Source organism: Ambystoma mexicanum, chromosome 3q, assembly GCF_040938575.1.
Source record: "Ambystoma mexicanum isolate Mex_15411 chromosome 3q, UKY_AmexF1_1, whole genome shotgun sequence".
NCBI classification, from domain to species: Eukaryota; Metazoa; Chordata; class Amphibia; order Caudata; family Ambystomatidae; genus Ambystoma; species Ambystoma mexicanum.
The window spans coordinates 1,284,652,576-1,284,674,956 of NC_090926.1; the positions used below are offsets into that span (position 1 = coordinate 1,284,652,576).

At 51.8% G+C, this 22,381-nt stretch overlaps 1 protein-coding gene across 3 annotated transcripts in view; it reads left to right on the forward strand.

Moving 5' to 3' along the window:
* The window catches only part of LOC138447885 (chromobox protein homolog 1-like), a 397,667-nt gene that overhangs the window by 108,900 nt on the left and 266,386 nt on the right, over nucleotides 1-22,381 (forward strand). For all 3 annotated transcript variants that reach the window (XR_011259967.1, XR_011259966.1, XM_069604371.1), the window contains exon 2: nucleotides 17,381-17,495. Coding sequence is in view for 1 of the 3 variants with exons in the window: in XM_069604371.1 (XP_069460472.1) it covers nucleotides 17,381-17,495 (115 nt within the window). In the remaining 2 variants the exon portion in view is untranslated. The remainder of the gene's footprint in view (nucleotides 1-17,380; nucleotides 17,496-22,381) is intronic.

Sequence of the window (22,381 nt, forward strand, 5' to 3'; positions counted from 1 at the left end):
AAACAGAATTAAGAGTGTCCTCTCATCTTTAATTCACAGAGCCTTAGTCTCACTTGACTGGGAGAAGGCCTTCGATAGGGTGGAGTGGCGATATATGTGAGCGTATTGGAAAAATGGGTTTTGGGTAGAATTTAACAGTGGATAGTAGCATTTATGAGAAATCTGAAGGCACTCTCACACCTGCTCCCTGAGAATTTTATGTTCAGGTGGGCTGTTCGGGCAGCGACCATGCACAACGACGGATATTATCATGCACCAGCAAGAGCCTCACCGATGTCGGAACAGAGATACTCGCAGGCCGAGAAAGAGGCCCAAGCGGTGGCCTGGGCCGGCAAAACACTTCCACCTGTTTCTATTTGGCAAACCATTCACTATCATCACGGACCACCAGGCCCTTATCGCCATTTATGGGAAACTGACCACTCAAATGCCACCCACGATAGCGAGATGGGGACTCCGCCTGCAGGAATACAAGTATACCATCAGTCACAAACCGGGAAAAGACAAAAACCCGGCAAACTTCCTTTCCCATCATCCTATTACTCGTCCACAGTCGCTGAACAACCGAGCGGACGGATACGTCAATTACATATCCAATCATGTAGTGTCACAAGCCATTAAGGTGGCAAAACTAGCAAGGTGGACCCTGGCAACCTCTTGCATCCTGAATGGGCGATGGAAGTCAGCCAAAGCAGCTATACAGAATGACCAAGCTCTTGGTGCGCCACTGTGTAGGTCTCTCGCAAAATCCAAGGATTAACTGTTCATTGCTACTACTCAAAGGGGACCGGATCATGCTGCTGGCACCCCTACACCGGCGAGCAATTCACATTGCACATGAAAATCACTGGGGAATCGTATCGGCGAAATGCATGCTTAGGAGGAAAGTATGGTTCCCCAGGATAGATAAACTGAACGAAACAACACTAATGTCGTGCCATATATGCCTTATCTTGCAACCCCCATCATTCCCGGAACCATTACGCATAACACCACTCCCAGAAGGGGTATGAAAGGAAGTTGCGATTGACTTTTATGGCCCATTGCGGCCCGGTGAATATGTACTTGTAGTAGTGGATGAGCACTGAAGGTATCCCGAAACAGAAATACTGCCTTCCGCAACCGCTACAGCCGTGATCCCTGCTCCGGATCGGATATTCTCTGCATAAGGGGTCGCCAAAGTAGTCAAGTCTGACAACGGGCACCGATTCACCAATAAGGACTTCCACAGCTTCGCTAATTACATGGGGTTTCACCACAGAAAAGTCATACCACTGTGGCCCCAAGCGAATGGCGCCGTTGAACGATTCATGGCGAATGTCAAGAGGGCTATCAGGATAGCCAACATCACACACATGCCCATTGAACAATCCCTGTACCAGCTCCTACGGAATTACCCTGACACACCCCATGACTCCACAGGAGCATGCCTGGCAGAGCTGATGTTTGGCCGACCGGTGCGCTCAAGGCTGCCCCAGGAGACCCAGAATAGTGAGGAGTGGCCACAAGGACAGAAAGTGAGGAGAATGGACAACAGCAAAAGACAAAAAGGAATATACAGACCACAGAAGGCAGGCCCCAGAGGGCACCTTAGAAGTCGGAGATCATGTTGTGGTGCGGCAGACCCAATCCCACAAGGGCACACCGCCCTTCGACTCCTTGCCATCACTAGCATGAAAGGATACATGGTTAGGGCCAAGAGAGCAGGCTGAACAGTGACAAGGAACAGTTTGTTCTTCAGGAAAGCAGGCGGCAGCAGACCCCCAGGGCACCAAGCGTGGAGTGAAGAAGAAACGTGGGAGAGAGGGAGACATCTGGATACACAGGAGACTAAGAAGAATCAGATGAAGAAAAACAGGGCCATCATGAGGAGGAACAGGTCAGTGAGAGCGCACAACCCCAAGCCGAGAACAGGCCATGCCGCACCATTCGGAAGCCAAGACGATGGATTGAAGAACTGGGGTAGAACAATATTATTTTGGGGGGGGGATATAGCGTTGCGTGTGCTCATCTGACCTGGTGACACACGGCAGCATGCCAAGCCTGGTCACATGACCAAAGCTAATGTGAGCGTGCACAACACACTAATAAAGTAGCCTATTGTTAACCCTGAGGCAGAGTGGACGTTTGATGATTTGCTGCTTGTGTAGGCCCGCGTTCGCACTTTCAATTCGGATTGCAGATGCGACACTTATAAGCAGTGGTTCAAGGGTTATGTGCAATGCTTAGATACTGGTGAGTGTGGTTTGAATCCCGCCTTAAGCGCAAGATACCACAGTGGAGCGATGGTTAAGTGCTTGAATTTGAACCTTGAAAGCTTGCATTCTTAGGATGTATTCAGCACATGGCCAAAATATTAAGCTTTCAATCCCCTTGTGTCTTAATTTACAGATTTGCCACAACTGTGAAGATTGTAGTTACTCGCCCATGCCATCACATGTAGGCTGCTATCCATTCTGAAAGGCAGTCGCAGTAGGGAAGTGGTCCATATTGAGCAATGAAAGTTTATTGCTGCTTCTGTTCTTATCCAGTCATCAGCTTGATTTTTTATCACGAAGGCCTAGGTTTGTATCCCACTCCTGGCACAAAATATTATGCGGTCAATACCCTTGTGGCTTAAGCTGTAGATTTGTCATGACTATAGATTGTGGTTACTCGCCCGGATCACCACATGTATGCTGCCTGCAATCCGGTGTCATAGGCAACAGCGATATGGAAGTGTTCTGCGTCAAGTAGCGAAAGTGCGTCACTGCTCCCATTTTCACCAGATATGCGAGGTGCGGAGTCTTAAAAAAACCCACAGCCACATGGGTTAAGGGGTGTGCCTTGGATGCCAATGATTGGGGTGGTGGGGCACCTCTAATCAACTTTGGTGCATCATTAAGTTTACAATTTAAAAAGAAAGACTGAAAGACATCTCGTGATGCCTCCCGTCCTTTTCTATGTTGTGTTGGGTGACTTGTTGCCCTCACTTGGTGGGGGTTCCCCTTGTCCTGTGTTGTGATGGTTCTCCGGTTGCCTCAGGAGTGTCCGTAAGCCCCCTCCCACCTACAAAGGCCACATGCACATTTGTAGCCGGTTCATGCTCCCTGGTCGCTCTGCCGCGAACACCCACTTTATTTATACGGCCTGCGGATGAGTGCAACGTCACTCTGCTGCGTGCATGTGCCCTTAAAGGAGCAGTATCACACTCCTCCTTTTTCATAACAAATGAAGAACAGAGGTTAACTACACACACGATATAAGAACACACTGCACACAAAGAAACAGACCCCTTTAATCACAGCCACCCCAGTCCCAGGAGTCAATTCCAGTCCACGGGGTGGTCCTACCAGTTCAGGGGTCCAGAACATAGTCACTCAGGTGGGCAGGTCTCCCCCTCCGAACCCTCTGGGGGTACCTCCTGCCAGCCTACCGGATCAGGCCCTCCTCACCTGAGCTCACCCGAGCCGGGGAGCTTGGCGGATGGGCCAGGCCACCACCCTCATCCGGTATACCATTCACGTCCCTTCTTTGCAACGCCTCTTATCAGGCTTCGCCGAGTTTCTTGAAGAAACTGGCGTTGCAGGTGACAGAGGCAGCCCCATCCGACGCTGTTACCATGGAGCCGTGCACTGCTACCACGTCCAGAGGACCAGGCTCGTATGTCAAAGATAGCTTTCCCTGTGGATGTCGATTCTTGACTAGTACTTCATCGCCGAGGATGAACTGTTGGCGGCAGAGGCCTCGTTTGATATTCTCCTGCTCAGTCTGGATTCTCCTCTCCCTTTCCACCTGCTCGTTGTTGATGACCGCTGGATCTCTTTCTCCTACTTCTGGGATGAGGTCCCTCGGACAACGCTTGAACATTGGTTCAGCCGGAGCCACACCCATGGATGTGTGTGGAGTGGCCCGATACTCCCGTAAGAAATGGTATAGGGCCCTCTGCAGACTGTGCCCTTGCCCTGAGTGATGCAGAAAACTTTGTTTAGTGTTCTCATAAAACGTTCTGCCTCACTGTTTGCCTGACGCCACAGAAATGTGATCGTGTGATGATGGACCCCATACTCCTCCATAAACTGAGCAGAGCTGTCCCCTTGGAAAGGCGGACCATTGTCCGAGCACAGCACCTGGGGCAGGCTGTGTGTGGTAAAGAAGTTCTCCATCGCGAGGGCATCATTCTCGAAGACCACCGAGTTCGATGAACTCCACCTCCGGATACCTGGACCATTCATCCACAACCATGAGGAAGTGTGTGTCCAGGCCTGTGGACACAGTCAGCATGGGCGATCTCCCCGGCCTTGATACTTCTCAGCATGGTCTCGATGATGGGTTCTCTCTGAGCCGGGGAAGCCACCTGGCACCACACATGATATGATATGATATGATATGGTATTTGTAACGCGCCTATACACAAGTGTTTCAAGGCGCGACGAGGCAGGGAGGGAGGGAAACAAGGGGAAGACAGACAAACGATCCTACTAGGCCAGGTGTCATTCAGATCGCGCAAGTGCAGAGGTAAGGGGAAAAGGAGGAAGTGCAGGGGGAGGAGGTGGGGGGGGAAAGTGCAGTACAAGGTAAGTAGCGTAAAAAATAATAATTAATAAATAATAAATAAAAAGGGCCAGCTGGTGGCAAGTGCGAGGTAAGTGCAGAGCAAGTGCTGGGAAGGGGGCTGTAGGGTACAGTGACAGTCCCACAGTGTAGGGGGAGCCAGGGAGGCAGTGCAAGTGGAGAGTGGCTGGGCCCTGGACCGAGGTTGCTGAGAGTGGCCCAGATGCAGGTTTAGTGCTGAATTCAGTGGGGAGTTAAGCAGGTTTAGCAGGGGAGAGGGAGAGAGAAGGTAGAAGCGAAGAGGAAGGTTTTGAGGTGCTTCCGGAACCGGAGATGGTTCTCCTCAAGTTTCAGGGAGGCAGGAAGGCTGTTCCAGAGGGAGGCCCCTGCTGCGGAGAGAGATCTACCCCCAGCTCGTTGCTTCGAGAAGCGGCTGACCATGAGGGAGTTGGAGACGGATGAGCGAAGGGCTCGTGAAGGAAGATATTTAGGAAGAGAGAGTTGAAGGTATTTAGGTCCCAGGCCCCAGAAGGCCTTGTGGACAATGCAGAGGGTTTTGAACTTAATCCTCGCAGCCACTGGGAGCCAGTGAAGGGATTTCAGTCCTGGAGAGATACGGTCCCTGGGCTTGAGGCCAAGGACAAGTCTCGCAGTTCTGTTCTGGATAAGTTGCAGAGGGCGGAGAGTGGAGGCAGGCAGATTAAGATAGAGGCTGTTACAGTAGTCCAGCCTTGAGAGAACCAGGGCTCGGGAGACAGTGAGCTTCTGGGGGAAGGAGAGGAAGGGAAGAATACCTCTGAGGAGGTGCAGCTGGTAGTGTGACTTCTTAGAGACGTCAGATATATGAGGAGAGAAGGAGAGTGTGAAGTCGAAGATGACCCCGAGGTTTTTAGCCTTGCAGGTAGGGGCAGGAAGGGGGCCAAGGGAGGCCGGCCAGAGAGCTGCAGGGAAGGAGGGAGTGGGTGTGCCGATGAGTAGAATCTCAGTCTTACTGGCGTTGAGGCAGAGGTCATTGGCGGCACACCATTCCTGGATAGCAGACAGAAAGTCGGAGATGAGGGAAGGAGAGGAGGAGGCCGAGGGTAGCCTGAAAAGGAGCTGGGTATCGTCTGCATAGCACTGGAAGTAGGGGCAGAGAGCGGCGATGCGGTGGGCAAGGAGTGCCAGATACTGGTTGAAAAGCCAGGGAGAGAGGTTGGAACCCTGGGGGACACCACAGGTGGAGAAAAAGATGTCAGAGAGGAAGGAGCCCATTACATAGGCCACCGCAAACTCCTCGACCTGCCTTTCCAGATCTGGAAACCACACCTTCTGTCACAGGCAGGTCTTGGTGGTACCTTGATGCCCTTGGTGTGCCAGTTCAATCACCGGTGTGACCTTGACATGCGGGATCACAATTCGGTCACCTCTGAGCAACCGTCCTGACTCTGAGAATGCCAGCTCATCCTTGACCCTCCATAGCTGTTCAGGCGCTGACTTCGCATCCTGGGTCCTTAGCGCCAATGTCTCCACTACAGACTCCCACAAACCTTGTTGTAAAGCCGCCTTCATGATGATGAAACACTCTCCCTCTGCTAGCGCCTGTTAAGCGAATGGATCGGCACAGAGTTAGGAGTTGTCGCCTCCACCACCAGCCTGACATGCTCATCGGCCTCCTCCGCACAGATGTTCTTCAGCCCCTCCTGCTCCCTTTGCGGGTGTCTGGGAAGATAATCGGCTGCATTGTTGTTGCCTGGCCGATATACCAGGGATACACCATCCTCCAGCAGGGCCAGCATCCACCTCTCAATCCTTGCCGGCGGCTTAGAAGACAACCTCGGCAGTATGGGCAGGTGGGGCTTATGATCCATGACCACCGTCACCGGTCTTCCCAGGACATAAAGCCGGAAGTGAAGACATCCCCACAGGACCGCCATGGCCTCTCTCTCAATTTGAGAGTATCTTTGCTACGTCAACACCTTGCTAGTATAAGCGATTGGCTGGACCTCCGAGTTGGAATTGGTCTGAATGAGCACCGCACCCAGGCCAAATGGGCTGGCATCGACCACGATCTCCGATTGAAGGGACGGGTCTAAGAAAGCCATAGTGTCCTCTGCTGTCAAAGCCCCCTTGACGTCTTCAAAAGTGGCTTGCTCCAAGGACCCCCACTGCCAGGCGACATCTTTTTTAGTCCATTCCCAAAAAACTCCTGACTTCGACGCGTTCTCAGGGGGTTGTGTCTCCACAATGTCCTTTACTTTCCGAGGATCCGGTGACACACACCCTTCCTTGAACACAAAGCCAAAGAACTCGATTTTAGTTTTCAGGAATTCACATTTGTCCCTGTGCAGTGTCAATCCCAGGGATTGAAGTTGCTGGAGTGTCCTCGCCAGCCTGCCCAGCTGCTCCGCCTCCGCAAATACCAAGATGTTATTGCTTATGTTTAACACTCCCTCCAAGTCAGCAAGGGCACTGCGGATAATGTTCTGGAAAACCTCAGCCGCAGACGACACCCCACAGCTCAGGTGCTTGTAGCGGTAGAGGCCACGGTGAGTGGAAAATGTCGTTATGTACCGCGACTCGGGGTTCAGCACCACCTGCTGATATCCGGCCCTCAAGTCCAGTTTAGAGAAGAATTGGGATCCTTGTAGCTCAGCAATGATGTTGTCTATTGTGGGGGTAATATGGCACTCTCTTTTGATGGCTTTGTTTGGGAGCCGCATGTCCACACATATGCGCACCAAGTCCGACTGCATGGGTTTCCTGGCGATGACAATAGGAGAAACCCAGGGTGTCGGGCCTTCCACCTTTTCAATTATGTTCAACTCGACTAAGTTGTCCAGTTCTTTATCAACCAAGTCCCGCAGATGGAACGGGACCCGGTGATGCGTCAAAGCGATCGGTTGGATGGACTCATCAATGTGGAGCCTCACCGGATCACCTGCCATGCGGCTGATGCCTTCAAACAGCCGACTGTACTTCACGAGGAACTCCTGCACCTCCGCCACGTAGACGGAGTAGGCGAAACTTTGGCGGACGGTCCATAGCATCAAAGTGTCACCACGCCATGACATTCACAGATGCCCCTGTGTCGACCAGCACTGGGACGGTGGACTCGTTCACCTGTACCAGACACTGTAGCTGTCTCCTGTTCTTGGGTCGCAGAGCGCTAACACTCAAAACAAAGAAGACATTCTCCTCCTCCTCCAGAGGGGCACCCTCATCCCCTTGATTGACCTGGGTGACGTTAGGCAGGCACTATTGTCTGAAGAGTCCCGCTCTAACTGGTCAGCTCGGGACCACGACCGCCATTGGAGCTCTGCACATCCGGGGATAATGATCCGACGCCCCGCACCGGCCACATGATTTCCCTTGCGCTGGGCACTCTGCGGGGTGAGGGGGGTCATATCCATACTTACATGAAGTCCATTGTTTTTGTGGCGCAATTACGCATGTTGCCACCTGGACGTCTCACGCCTCTGCCCCCTTGGCCACGGCCTACTACGCACACCTTTTCTGTCTTCCCCGGGTGCACCACCGCCTCTATTCTGGAATCTCTCACCTCGGACACCACCTGGCAGCGCCCAAGTTCCAAGATGCGAGGCAGCGTGATCCTAGTTCACGCAGCACCTGTCTGTGCAGCTTGCCTGACAAGCACCAATCAACTGGTTGCGGATCATCTTGTCCGCATTGTCCCACACACATGGCAGAGACAATCGGCGCAACCTGCCATAAAAGTTGTCCAATGTTTCATCATCCTTCTGGCGGACGGAGCACATCACGAAACGTTCATAGTCAGCATTCGCAAGTGGCATGAAGTACTCCCTCAAAGCGGTTTTAGCTGCATCATATGTGGCATCGGGAGGCTGGAGAGACTGAAACACCTCATGGACTGCAGGCCCTGCGGAGTACAACAGCGTCGCCACCTTGCTGTCGTCGTTGGTTTCAACTGTGGCTCTGAAGTACATGTCCAGCCTATCTATCCACATCTTCCATCTCGGCCCCAGACTGGACGGGGCACCCGAGATATCAAATTCAGGCATTGGCGTAAGTGCCCCTTGCTGTCTCATCACGAGCGGTGCTTGGGGAACAGGAGATGATCCCCCACCTTGGCCGGCGTCCTGCATGGCAGTCAGTGAACAGGCACCCCACTTGAACTAAATGGGGGCGCAACTCACTGACCTGCACACAGATGATGAGTGTGGCGATGTTGGTCAGGCACTGTTACAGCTGCACTCGTGTGACAATGTTAGTCAGGCACTGTTACTTGAATCTTCTGATGACTCCTCAACCACCAAATGCCATCCCAGGCACCTCTTGGAAAATGTCCAAAACGTGAAAGAAAATAGCGCACCAGGCATGCACCCAGGACACCCCAGTAAACTGTGCTCAGATCAGGTACAGGTGCTCGGATGGCGCACAGGCACTCTAGATAGATAAGCCACGACCATCCCGAAAATATGGTCAAAATTGCAGACAAACCGCGTGTACATCACCCTCTCTGCAGCATAAAGGAGCACAGAAATAATTTTTTAAAAAATCACTGCTCTTCACTACCGTGCCTGTGTTATTGATGTCCAGCCTCGTCACCACTGTGATGGTTCACCGGTTGCCTACGGAGTGTCCATGAGCCCCCCTCCCACCTACAAAGGCCATGCGCACACTTGTAGTAGGTTCGGGCTCCACGGTCGCTCTGCCGGTAAACGTCACTCCACCATGTGCATGTGCCCTTAAAGGGGCAGCAGCACATGTGTGTGGGGAGTGGTTTACATACCTCGATTCACATTGTCACTGTCTTATTGTACACCCCGGGGTTGGACAGGTGCACATGTCGTCTTGCCTCTGACCACACAGCGATGCTGCCAGCTAATATCAGGCAGAGGTATCTAGTGAGTGACTGTGCTGCTGATGCTTGGGTCCACGTGAGATGGACGGTGTAGCAGGAACTTTCTAGTGCCACACGGCGATGCTGCCAGCTAATATCACACAGAGGTTTCTACTGAGTGGCTGTGCTGCTGATGCTTGGGTCCATGTGAGATGGGGTGGTGCAACAGGAACTTTCTAGTGCCACACAGCGATGCTGCCAGCTAATATCACGCAGAGGTATCTAGTGAGTGAATGTGCTGCTGATGCTTAGGTCCACGTGAGATGGGGGGGCGTAGCAGGATCTTTCTAGTGCCACACATCGGTGCTGCCAGCTAATATCACGCAGAGGTATCTAGTGAGTGACTGTGCTGCTGATGCTTGGGTCTACGTGAGATGAGGGGCATAGCAGGATCTTTCTAGTGCCACACAGCGATGATGCCAGATAATATCATGCAGAAGTATTTAGTGAGTGACAGTGCTGCTGATGCTTGGGTCCACGTGGGAAGGGGGGCATAGCAGGATCTTTCTAGTTCCACACGGCGATGCTGCCAGCTAATATCACACAGAGGTATCTAGTGAGTGACTGTGCTGCTGATGCTTGGGTCCACGTGAGATGGGGGGTGGAGCAGGATCTTTCTAGTGCCACATGGCGATGCTGCCAGCTAATATCACGCAGAGGTATCTAGTGATTGACTGTGCTGCTGATGCTTGGGTCCACGTGAGATGGGGAGAGTAGCAGGATCTTTCTAGTGCCACACGGCAATGCTGCCAGCTAATATCAGACAGAAGTATCTAGTGAGTGACTGTGCTGCTGATGCTTTGGCATAGCTCTCAACTCACACGCTTTTGGCGGGTGTCACCCACCTTGTAAAGGGCTGACTCACCCGCCAAACCTCCTGCACGCCCATTCATTCTAATGGGCGTCTCACCCGCCAAAAAAAAAATCGGGTGATTTCACCCGCCTTTGCAACACATATGGTTGAGAGCTATGGCTTTGGTCCACGTGAGATGGGGGCAGACCAGGATCTTTCTAGTGCCACACGGCAATGCTGCCAGCTAATATCACGCAGAGGTATCTAGTAAGTGACTGTGCTGCTGATGCTTGGGTCCACGTGAGATGGGGGGCATAGCAGGATCTTTCTAGTGCCACACGGTGATGCTGCCAGCTAATATCACGCAGAGGTATCTAGTGAGTGACTGTGCTGCTGATGCTTGGGTCCACGTGAGATGTGGGGCATAGCAGGAGTTTTCTAGTGCCACATGGCGATGCTGCCAGCTAATATCACACAGAGGTATCTACTGAGTGACTGTGCTGCTGATGCTTAGGTCCACGTGAGATGGGGGGCGTAGCAGGATCTTTCTAGTGCCACACATCGGTGCTGCCAGCTAATATCACGCAGAGGGATCTAGTGAATGACTGTGCTGCTGATGCTTGGGTCTACGTGAGATGAGGGGCATAGCAGGATCTTTCTAGTGCCACACGGCGATGCTGCCAGCTAATATCTCAGAGGTATCTAGTGAGTGACTGTGCTGCTGATGCTTGGGTCCACGTGAGATGAGGGGCGTAGCAGGATCTTTCTAGTGCCCCACGGCGATGCTGCCAGCTAATATCACACAGTGGTATCTAGTGAGTGACAGTGCTGCTGATGCTTGGGTCCACGTGGGATGGGGGGCATAACAGGATCTTTCTAGTTCCACACGGCGATGCAGCCAGCTAATATCACGCAGAGGTATCTAGTGAGTGACTGTGCTGCTGATGCTTGGGTCCATGTGAGATGGAGGGCGGAGCAGGATCTTTCTAGTGCCACATGGCAATGCTGCCAGCTAATATCACGCAGAGGTATCTAGTGAGTGACTGTGCTGCTGATGCTTGGGTCCACGTGAAATGGGGGGAGTAGCAGGATCTTTCTAGTGCCACACGGCGATGCTGCCAGCTAATATCTCAGAGGTATCTAGTGAGTGACTGTGCTGCTGATGCTTGGGTCCACGTGAGATGGGGGGCGTAGCAGGATCTTTCTATTGCCACAAGGTGATGCTGCCAGCTAATATCACGCAGAGGTATATAGTGAGTGACTATGCTGCTGATGCTTGGGTCCACGCGAGTTGGGGGCATAGCAGATCTTTCTAGTGCCACACTGCGATGCTGCCAGCTAATATCACGCAGAGGTATCTAGTGAGTGATCGTGCTGCTGATGCTTGGGTCCACGTGAGATGGGGGGTGTAGCAGGTTCTTTCTAGTGCCACACGGCGAAGCTGCCAGCTAATATCACGCAGAGGTATCTAGTGAGTGACTGTGCTGCTGATGCTTGGGTCCACGTGATATGGGGGCGGAGCAGGATCTTTCTAGTACCACACGGCGATGCTGCCAGCTAATATCTCAGAGGTATCTAGTGAGTGACTGTGCTGCTGATGCTTGGGTCCACGTGAGATGGGGGGCGTAGCAGGATCTTTCTATTACCACACGGCGATGCTGCCAGCTAATATCACGCAGAGGTATCTAGTGAGTGACTGTGCTGCTGATGCTTGGGTCCACGTGAGATGGAAGGCGTAGCAGGGTCTTTCTAGTGCCACACGGCGATGCTGCCAGCTAATATCACGCAGAGGTATCTAGTGAGTGACTGTGCTGCTGATGCTTGGGTCCAGGCGAGTTGGGGGCATAGCAGATCTTTCTAGTGCCACACTGCGATACTGCCAGCTAATATCACACAGAGGTATCTAGTGAGTGACCGTGCTGCTGATGCTTGGGTCCACGTGATATGGGGGCGGAGCAGGATCTTTCTAGTGCCACACTGCGCTGCTGCCAGCTAATATCACGCAGAGGTATCTAGTGAGTGACTGTGCTGCTGATGCTTGGGTCCACGCGAGTTGGGGGCATAGCAGATCTATCTAGTGCCACACTGCGATGCTGCCAGCTAATATCACGCAGAGGTATCTAGTGAGTGACCATGCTGCTGATGCTTGGGTCCACGCGAGTTGGGGGGTGTAGCGGGATCTTTCTAGTGCCACACGGCGATGCTGCCAGCTAATATCACGCAGAGGTATCTAGTGAGTGACTGTGCTGCTGATGCTTGGGTCCACGTGATATGGGGGCGGAGCAGGATCTTTCTAGTGCCACACAGAGATGCTGCCAGCTAATATCACACAGAGGTATCTAGTGAGTGACCGTGCTGCTGATGCTTGGGTCCACGTGATATGGGGGCGGAGCAGGATCTTTCTAGTGCCACACTGCGATGCTGCCAGCTAATATTACGCAGAGGTATCTAGTGAGTGACTGTGCTGCTGATGCTTGGGTCCACCCGAGTTGGGGGCATAGCAGATCTTTCTAGTGCCACACTGCGATGCTGCCAGCTAATATCACGCAGAGGTATCTAGTGAGTGACCGTGCTGCTGATGCTTGGGTCCACGCGAGTTGGGGCATAGCGGCATCTTTCTAGTGCCACACTGCGATGCTGCCAGCTAATATCACACAGAGGTATCTAGTGAGTGACCGTGCTGCTGATGCTTGGGTCCACGTGATATGGGGGCGGAGCAGGATCTTTCTAGTGCCACACTGCGATGCTGCCAGCTAATATCACGCAGAGGTATCTAGTGAGTGACTGTGCTGCTGATGCTTGGGTCCACGCGAGTTGGGGGCATAGCAGATCTTTCTAGTGCCACATTGCGATGCTGCCAGCTAATATCACGCAGAGGTATCTAGTGAGTGACTGTGCTGCTGATGCTTGGGTCCACGCGAGTTGGGGGCATAGCAGATCTTTCTAGTGCCACACTGCGATGCTGCCAGCTAATATCACGCAGAGGTATCTAGTGAGTGACCGTGCTGCTGATGCTTGGGTCCACGCGAGTTGGGGGGTGTAGCGGGATCTTTCTAGTGCCACACGGCGATGCTGCCAGCTAATATCACGCAGAGGTATCTAGTGAGTGACTGTGCTGCTGATGCTTGGGTCCACGCGAGTTGGGGGCATAGCAGATCTTTCTAGTGTCACACTGCGATGCTGCCAGCTAATATCACGCAGAGGTATCTAGTGAGTGACCGTGCTGCTGATGCTTGGGTCCACGCGAGTTGGGGGGTGTAGCGGGCTCTTTCTAGTGCCACACGGCGATGCTGCCAGCTAATATCACGCAGAGGTATCTAGTGAGTGACTGTGCTGCTGATGCTTGGGTCCACGTGATATGGGGGCGGAGCAGGATCTTTCTAGTGCCACACAGCGATGCTGCCAGCTAATATCACACAGAGGTATCTAGTGAGTGACCGTGCTACTGATGCTTGGGTCCACGTGATATGGGGGCGGAGCAGGATCTTTCTAGTGCCACATTGCGATGCTGCCAGCTAATATCACGCAGAGGTATCTAGTGAGTGACTGTGCTGCTGATGCTTGGGTCCACGCGAGTTGGGGGCATAGCAGATCTTTCTAGTGCCACACTGCGATGCTGCCAGCTAATATCACGCAGAGGTATCTAGTGAGTGACCGTGCTGCTGATGCTTGGGTCCACGCGAGTTGGGGCATAGCGGCATCTTTCTAGTGCCACACTGCGATGCTGCCAGCTAATATCACACAGAGGTATCTAGTGAGTGACCGTGCTGCTGATGCTTGGGTCCACGTGATATGGGGGCGGAGCAGGATCTTTCTAGTGCCACACTGCGATGCTGCCAGCTAATATCACGCAGAGGTATCTAGTGAGTGACTGTGCTGCTGATGCTTGGGTCCACGCGAGTTGGGGGCATAGCAGATCTTTCTAGTGCCACACTGCGATGCTGCCAGCTAATATCACGCAGAGGTATCTAGTGAGTGACTGTGCTGCTGATGCTTGGGTCCATGCGAGTTGGGGGCATAGCAGATCTTTCTAGTGCCACACTGCGATGCTGCCAGCTAATATCACGCAGAGGTATCTAGTGAGTGACCGTGCTGCTGATGCTTGGGTCCACGCGAGTTGGGGGGTGTAGCGGGATCTTTCTAGTGCCACACGGCGATGCTGCCAGCTAATATCACGCCGAGGTATCTAGTGAGTGACTGTGCTGCTGATGCTTGGGTCCACGTGAGTTGGGGGCATAGCAGATCTTTCTAGTGCCACACTGCGATGCTGCCAGCTAATATCACGCAGAGGTATCTAGTGAGTGACTGTGCTGCTGATGCTTGGGTCCACGCGAGTTGGGGGCATAGCAGATCTTTCTAGTGCCACACTGCGATGCTGCCAGCTAATATCACGCAGAGGTATCTAGTGAGTGACCGTGCTGCTGATGCTTGGGTCCACGCGAGTTGGGGGGTGTAGCGGGATCTTTCTAGCGCCACACGGCGATGCTGCCAGCTAATATCACGCAGAGGTATCTAGTGAGTGACTGTGCTGCTGATGCTTGGGTCCACGCGAGTTGGGGGCATAGCAGATCTTTCTAGTGTCACACTGCGATGCTGCCAGCTAATATCACGCAGAGGTATCTAGTGAGTGACCGTGCTGCTGATGCTTGGGTCCACGCGAGTTGGGGGGTGTAGCGGGCTCTTTCTAGTGCCACACGGCGATGCTGCCAGCTAATATCACGCAGAGGTATCTAGTGAGTGACTGTGCTGCTGATGCTTGGGTCCACGTGATATGGGGGCGGAGCAGGATCTTTCTAGTGCCACACAGCGATGCTGCCAGCTAATATCACACAGAGGTATCTAGTGAGTGACCGTGCTACTGATGCTTGGGTCCACGTGATATGGGGGCGGAGCAGGATCTTTCTAGTGCCACACTGCGATGCTGCCAGCTAATATCACGCAGAGGTATCTAGTGAGTGACTGTGCTGCTGATGCTTGGGTCCACGCGAGTTGGGGGCATAGCAGATCTTTCTAGTGCCACACTGCGATGCTGCCAGCTAATATCACGCAGAGGTATCTAGTGAGTGACCGTGCTGCTGATGCTTGGGTCCACGCGAGTTGGGGCATAGCGGCATCTTTCTAGTGCCACACTGCGATGCTGCCAGCTAATATCACACAGAGGTATCTAGTGAGTGACCGTGCTGCTGATGCTTGGGTCCACGTGATATGGGGGCGGAGCAGGATCTTTCTAGTGCCACACTGCGATGCTGCCAGCTAATATCACGCAGAGGTATCTAGTGAGTGACTGTGCTGCTGATGCTTGGGTCCACGCGAGTTGGGGGCATAGCAGATCTTTCTAGTGCCACACTGCGATGCTGCCAGCTAATATCACGCAGAGGTATCTAGTGAGTGACTGTGCTGCTGATGCTTGGGTCCATGCGAGTTGGGGGCATAGCAGATCTTTCTAGTGCCACACTGCGATGCTGCCAGCTAATATCACGCAGAGGTATCTAGTGAGTGACCGTGCTGCTGATGCTTGGGTCCACGCGAGTTGGGGGGTGTAGCGGGATCTTTCTAGTGCCACACAGCGATGCTGCCAGCTAATATCACGCCGAGGTATCTAGTGAGTGACTGTGCTGCTGATGCTTGGGTCCACGTGAGTTGGGGGCATAGCAGATCTTTCTAGTGCCACACTGCGATGCTGCCAGCTAATATCACGCAGAGGTATCTAGTGAGTGACTGTGCTGCTGATGCTTGGGTCCACGCGAGTTGGGGGCATAGCAGATCTTTCTAGTGCCACACTGCGATGCTGCCAGCTAATATCACGCAGAGGTATCTAGTGAGTGACCGTGCTGCTGATGCTTGGGTCCACGCGAGTTGGGGGGTGTAGCGGGATCTTTCTAGTGCCACACGGCGATGCTGCCAGCTAATATCACGCCGAGGTATCTAGTGAGTGACTGTGCTGCTGATGCTTGGGTCCACGTGAGTTGGGGGCATAGCAGATCTTTCTAGTGCCACACTGCGATGCTGCCAGCTAATATCACGCAGAGGTATCTAGTGAGTGACTGTGCTGCTGATGCTTGGGTCCACGCGAGTTGGGGGCATAGCAGATCTTTCTAGTGCCACACTGCGATGCTGCCAGCTAATATCACGCAGAGGTATCTAGTGAGTGACCGTGCTGCTGATGCTTGGGTCCACGCGAGTTGGGGGGTGTAGCGGGATCTTTCTAGTGCCACACGGCGATGCTGCCAGCTAATATCACGCAGAGGTATCTAGTGAGTGACCGTGCTGCTGATGCTTGGGTCCACGCAAGTTGGGGCATAGCGGGATCTTTCTAGTGCCACACTGCGATGCTGCCAGCTAATATCACAAAGAGGTATCTAGTGAGTGACCGTGCTGCTGATGCTTGGGTCCACGCGAGTTGGGGCATAGCGGGATCTTTCTAGTGCCACACTGCGATGCTGCCAGCTAATATCACATAGAGGTATCTAGTGATTGACCGTGCTGCTGATGCTTGGGTCCACGCGAGTTGGGGCATAGCGGGATCTTTCTAGTGCCACACTGCGATGCTGCCAGCTAATATCACGCAGAGGTATCTAGTGAGTGACCGTGCTGCTGATGCTTGGGTCCACGCGAGTTGGGGCATAGCGGGATCTTTCTAGTGCCACACTGCGATGCTGCCAGCTAATATCACGCAGAGGTATCTAGTGAGTGACTGTGCTGCTGATGCTTGGGTCCACGCGAGTTGGGACATAGCAGATCTTTCTAGTGCCACACTGCGATGCTGCCAGCTAATATCACGCAGAGGTATCTAGTGAGTGACTGTGCTGCTGATGCTTGGGTCCACGCGAGTTGGGGGCATAGCAGATCTTTCTAGTGCCACACTGCGATGCTGCCAGCTAATATCACGCAGAGGTATTTAGTGAGTGACCGTGCTGCTGATGCTTGGGTCCACGCGAGTTGGGGGGTGTAGCAGGATCTTTCTAGTGCCACACGGCGATGCTGCCAGCTAATATCACGCAGAGGTATCTAGTGAGTGACCGTGCTGCTGATGCTTGGGTCCACGCGAGTTGGGGCATAGCGGGATCTTTCTAGTGCCTATACACAATGTGTTTCAAGTTGTGCCTCAGGGCTCATTTTTGACTTTTACTGAGGTATTACTGGTGTCAGGAAGGTGACATATCTGCATAACTCTTTACTTTTGTATTTAGGATGCCATGCCCTGATGCCTTACATTTAAAGTTTGTGCAAACTATGTTACTATCCAATCTCTTCCATGCTGATGATGGCAACCATGTTGGTGAAGTAAAACCGCCTCCGCACAAGGTAACTGTGTAGTTTGGTAGCATTAGGTGTGGTGAAATTGAGCCTTCGCAACCATGAAGATTTCGGGATATAGGCATCAGGGCACACGCTTTACCATTGGATGGGTGGTTAATGCAGAGCACTATGTTATGAATTGCCTGTTTTACTGTGAGGATATGGTGTGTAAAATACACATTTTAATGCATAGGCAGGATTGCTAGCCTGCGCACAAGCTGTATCCTAAACAGTCATTATAGACTTGCTTTTTTGTATTGTGTTATGGTTTAAAATGAACCTTTCACATACAAAGAATGAATACATTAAAACATCATGATCATATAAAACAATTCATATTAAATCTCATTAATATAAAAGAAAATGTCTGTATAAAAACAGTATTAAGAATGAATTGTCAAAAGGCTAAAAAATCATTCTGTTACAATAGAAAAATTCTGTTTACCATATTAATTTGTTTACTTTCTAATTTCATAACTTGACCTTAAAACTTACATAGACTGCTATGGCAACTGGGAATGCTATTTACAGCATTATACAAACTGTGCCCGCAAAGGGCAACAAGGAAACCAGGTTATTATAGATGAGTAGTGGGCCATGGGTGCTAGCAAAACCCAAAGACTGTGAATGCTAACTGTGAGGACGTCCTCACTTCCTTTTCCCCGATATCCTCTACTCGGGTGGCCAGGGAAGGGCCATGGCTTTTGGAAATCTCCCTTTCCTCACTTTACCCCAGAGGCTCACTGTCGCCAGAGCCCTGGTTCTCTCCAGGCTGGACTATTGCAACAGCCTCTTCCTCAACCTCTCTTCTTCTACCCTGCGCCCTCTGCAAATCATCCAGAACCGCGCGACTTATCCCTGGCCGCAAGCCCAGGGGCTGCATCTCTCCGGCTCTGGAATTCCTTCACCGACTCCCCGTGGCTGCAAGGATCAAATTCAAGACCCTTTCCATTGTCCGCAAGGCTTTCTGGGGCCTGGGACCTACCTACCTGCAACGCTGCCTACCTAAATACTGTCCCTCACGTTCATCTACCTCCAACCTTCTGCGAGTGAGCCGGTTCTCCAAGCAGAGATTTGGAGGGAGATCCTTACCCTCAGCAGGTGCCTTCCTCTGAAATAGCCTCCTTGCCACCCTTTATCTTGAGCCAGGTCTCCTTAAATTTCAGAAACTCCTCAAGACTCCTCTTCCTTCTCTCTCCCTCTACCTCGCTAACCTAGTTCTCTGTTTTTTCCCTCCTATTCCTTACAGCATGTGAACTGGCAGCTGGGTGTACCTCAGTTTTAATGCACCCCGGCACCCCGCCAGTCCTCTCTCGCACTTGCCTTAGGACCCTACACCCCACCCACACTCACTGCACTTGTTAAATTAACCCAAGAGAGTGGCTCTCTCTGCACTTAGCCCTGTCTCAACTGACCGGGTGCACTTGATCCTTCCACCCCCTGTGAACCTCTGTGTACTTGCTCGATCCTGAAGATCGTCTGTTCTCCCTGGTCTTCACCCCTTAATTGTACTTTTAAAACTGCAGAATCGCCGTCAGGCTGATTTGCTGTATCCCAAACTGTTTAATGTATTTTTTTTTTACGCACATACTCTGCCTGTGCAGACTATTATCATCTCCGAATTTCAAGGGCTCTGAGCAACTGTTGTTTTTTTTCCCGTGTTCCCACCCCCCTTGCTTAAAGGGTAAGGCCAAAATGACCGAATACCAAAGGTCCGACCCCCATTTGTTCGCATATGTATATGTGGGGGGCAATTCAATACATATATGGGTGTAAGGTGGGGGTGTGGTGGTCTCCCCTACTTATATATTTGAACAAATGGGGGGACACAGACTTTTAGTAGTCAGACTTTTCAAGTCAGTCATTTCACGCAGATCCCTTTGAAACACTTGTCTGTGTATAGGCGCTATATAAATAAACAATACCGACCCACAGGGTGGATATGCGAGGGAGGATCACCTGAGTAGAGGGAACTTATAGAATGGAGAGGGGGATGTCCTTAGGTGAGACGCAGTATCCCCATTTCCATTCCATGATGAACCTTCAGTCCCAGCTGCCTTTATGGGTTATTGTCACCCTTTCTTCCTTCCAGGATGATCCTGGGAAATGCCACCAAGGTTGTAACAATAGGAAAAGGTTGAATAAGGGGTTGTCTGCAGGTGAGACAGGGTATCCCCTTTTCCTTGTGAGAGCAAATCTTACCCTCCCCCTACCTTTATAGGTTGTTGCCAAAAACTTCCTTTTATTTCCCCTCAGTCATACCACTCCAGTGCCAGGACAAGGAAGAGGCGACTAGAAGTTGCACACACTAACATGCAGTTATACCACTCAGGTACTGAGACGAGGAAGAGGCGGCTAGGAGTTGCACACACTAACATGCAGTTACACCACTCAGGTACTGAGAAGAGGAAGAGGTGGCTAGGAGTTGCACACACTAACATGCAGTTACACCACTCAGGTACTGAGACGAGGAAGAGGCGGCTAGGAGTTGCACACACTAAAATGCAGTTACACCACTCAGGTACTGAGACGAAGAAGAGGCGGCTAGGAGTAACACACACTAACATGCAGTTACACCACTCAGGTACTGAGACGAGGAAGAGGCCTGGAAACTATTGTGAGGGTCAGGTATGTCCAGAGTGTGATGCTGGAAAATGCCTTATGGAGAGACAGGGCCTCCTAGTCCTTACCCTACCACTTTTCTGTATGTGTTTTCTCTATGTTTTCTGCCACTGAGGTCCAGACTGGACCTCTGGCAGTAAAGCTCTTCATGTCTTCCTTTTGGTGAGCAACACCCATGGGATACCATTATGGCACCCTTGGGTGGGGATATACCCTTGTGTTGCTTATGGGTGTTTTGGGGCACTTCTGTGTGTTGCCCACGGAGCAGGGTATGGGCTGGTGGCAGCTACATGCTGATTTGGTAGTGGCTCTGAGTGTCCTCCTTTTTTGGGACGCCCTGCCATAGGAATCAATGGATTCCTTATAGAAGGCAAGATGGCCTCTGTGGACTCTCAGTTTCTTTTGCCCTTTACCTTGTCCTGGGAAGCCCTGACTCTGTCCCTTCCTCCTGATGGGCTGTTTGGTGGAAATATCATATATGGCTCTGGGGCTGGCCCCTGTCAGACTGACTGGAGCCTTCCCAGTGGCTGTATGCACACCCTTGACGTGGGACCTGTGTGAATGGAGTCTAAAGTGAACTCACATTCTGTGTTTTGTGTGTTTCGTTTCTGTGTATGACACAATGACTGAGACAGCCCTGGCTGAAACTGACATGAATGTAGTGTGGTGTGCTGAAAGGCTGGGTGCTTACCCCAATCCACATTCTTTGCTATGGGTGTCGGGGTGGAGTAAACAGCATGAATGCCTGTGAGCCTGATTGGCTGCCTGCCTGCATGAATGAGTGCCCTTCTGCGTGATTGGTTGACTGAGCTCGGCTCAGCCTGAGTGAAAGGGAAGCAATGTGCATGACGGGGGACCTCTCACTCACCAATTTGTTCAGAAGCTGAAGCAAGAAGAAGCTGTTCTTTGAAGCCCAGCTGGAGGAGAAGTCTGCTGCTGCATTTTCTTTATGTAATCCAAAAGCTGCCCTGTTCCTCCAAGGACTGATCCAGAGAGGACCTGCAAAGGAGACCTCTCCCTGAGCTACGAAGGACCATGCAACCGGCTCCTCTTCATCCGAAGTAACCTGGAAGCCAGTGTGTTGTGCCTGCCAGCAGAGAAGAGGTCTTGATGAGGAGTGCCCAGACATATTGAGTCGAAGTAGTTAATTGGTGTCGACTAGGGTCCGAAGATGCGTTTCATGACCGATGGAAGCCGTTGCTTTCTACCGCCCAGAAGAGGGGTTACCCCGACATAGTGCTGCTTGACACCGCAGCTGCGAAAGTTCCATACTGCCTAAGAATCCTTCAAGGGACATGCTTGCCATCATCACTGACCACTATTTCCCACCGGAGAAGGTCCAGGGTCACTAAGTGCAGAGGAAGGTCTGCTGGTGGGTTCCCCACCATCAGAATCCAACAAAGATCCAGACTTGGTAAGGGCCCGTCATGCACTCCAGTGGTCTTACTCTCATCTGCCAAGCCTTTAAGTAGTCCACAGCAAGTTCCATCTTCCCAGGACTTCCACAGTCGGTGAAATCGTCGAACAAAGGAGAGCACCGCGAAGAGCAACACCGCTGCACTTCAGAAGGACCATTTTTCTTTTTGGGCTCAGCAACCCAGTGGCTCCTTCCTCCAAGTAGGGTCCATCCTCGGAGGAAATCGTCGAGTGAAACCCAGAAACTCTGCCACTTCGCCTGCCAAGGCACCAAAGGTACTGTGACGAGGAAGAACATCATCCAGCCTCAGGAATCATCCAGGGGTCCCAGATTCATCTTGGATCCTGTTCTCCTTTGGCTTCTCAGGTACTTTGGGGAGGTAGAACCTTTAAGAAGAAAGCAGAGGGTTATTGAACATTTTTGTACTGGGCTGTAAAAGACAAGATAATTTACTCCCTAACTTTTCCATTACAGTTTGCCCAGGTGGGGGGATCCTCACACAGAACTATTTATCTAGTATAAAGAAAGCATTCTGCCACTGTTCACAACTAACCCACCTTTCTTCCCTGTCTGAAGTTAGTGCATCTTTTACTGGATTGAAGTATTGTGTGGTACCACACAGATTGTATATATTTGCCATTCTTTGAATAGAACTGCCTGAGAACAAGGTGTTATTATTTATATGTATATGTTTTGGCAGCAACCCTATTTTACATAAAGAAGTAACAGTAACATAGTGTGTGGACATTCCTTTGTGGGGTGCTCTGTGACTTTGTCCATATAGAAGACAGAAGTACAGATACCCCCTTCCAGTCTTTACACAGAGAACAACAGTAATGGTAGTCAGGCAATT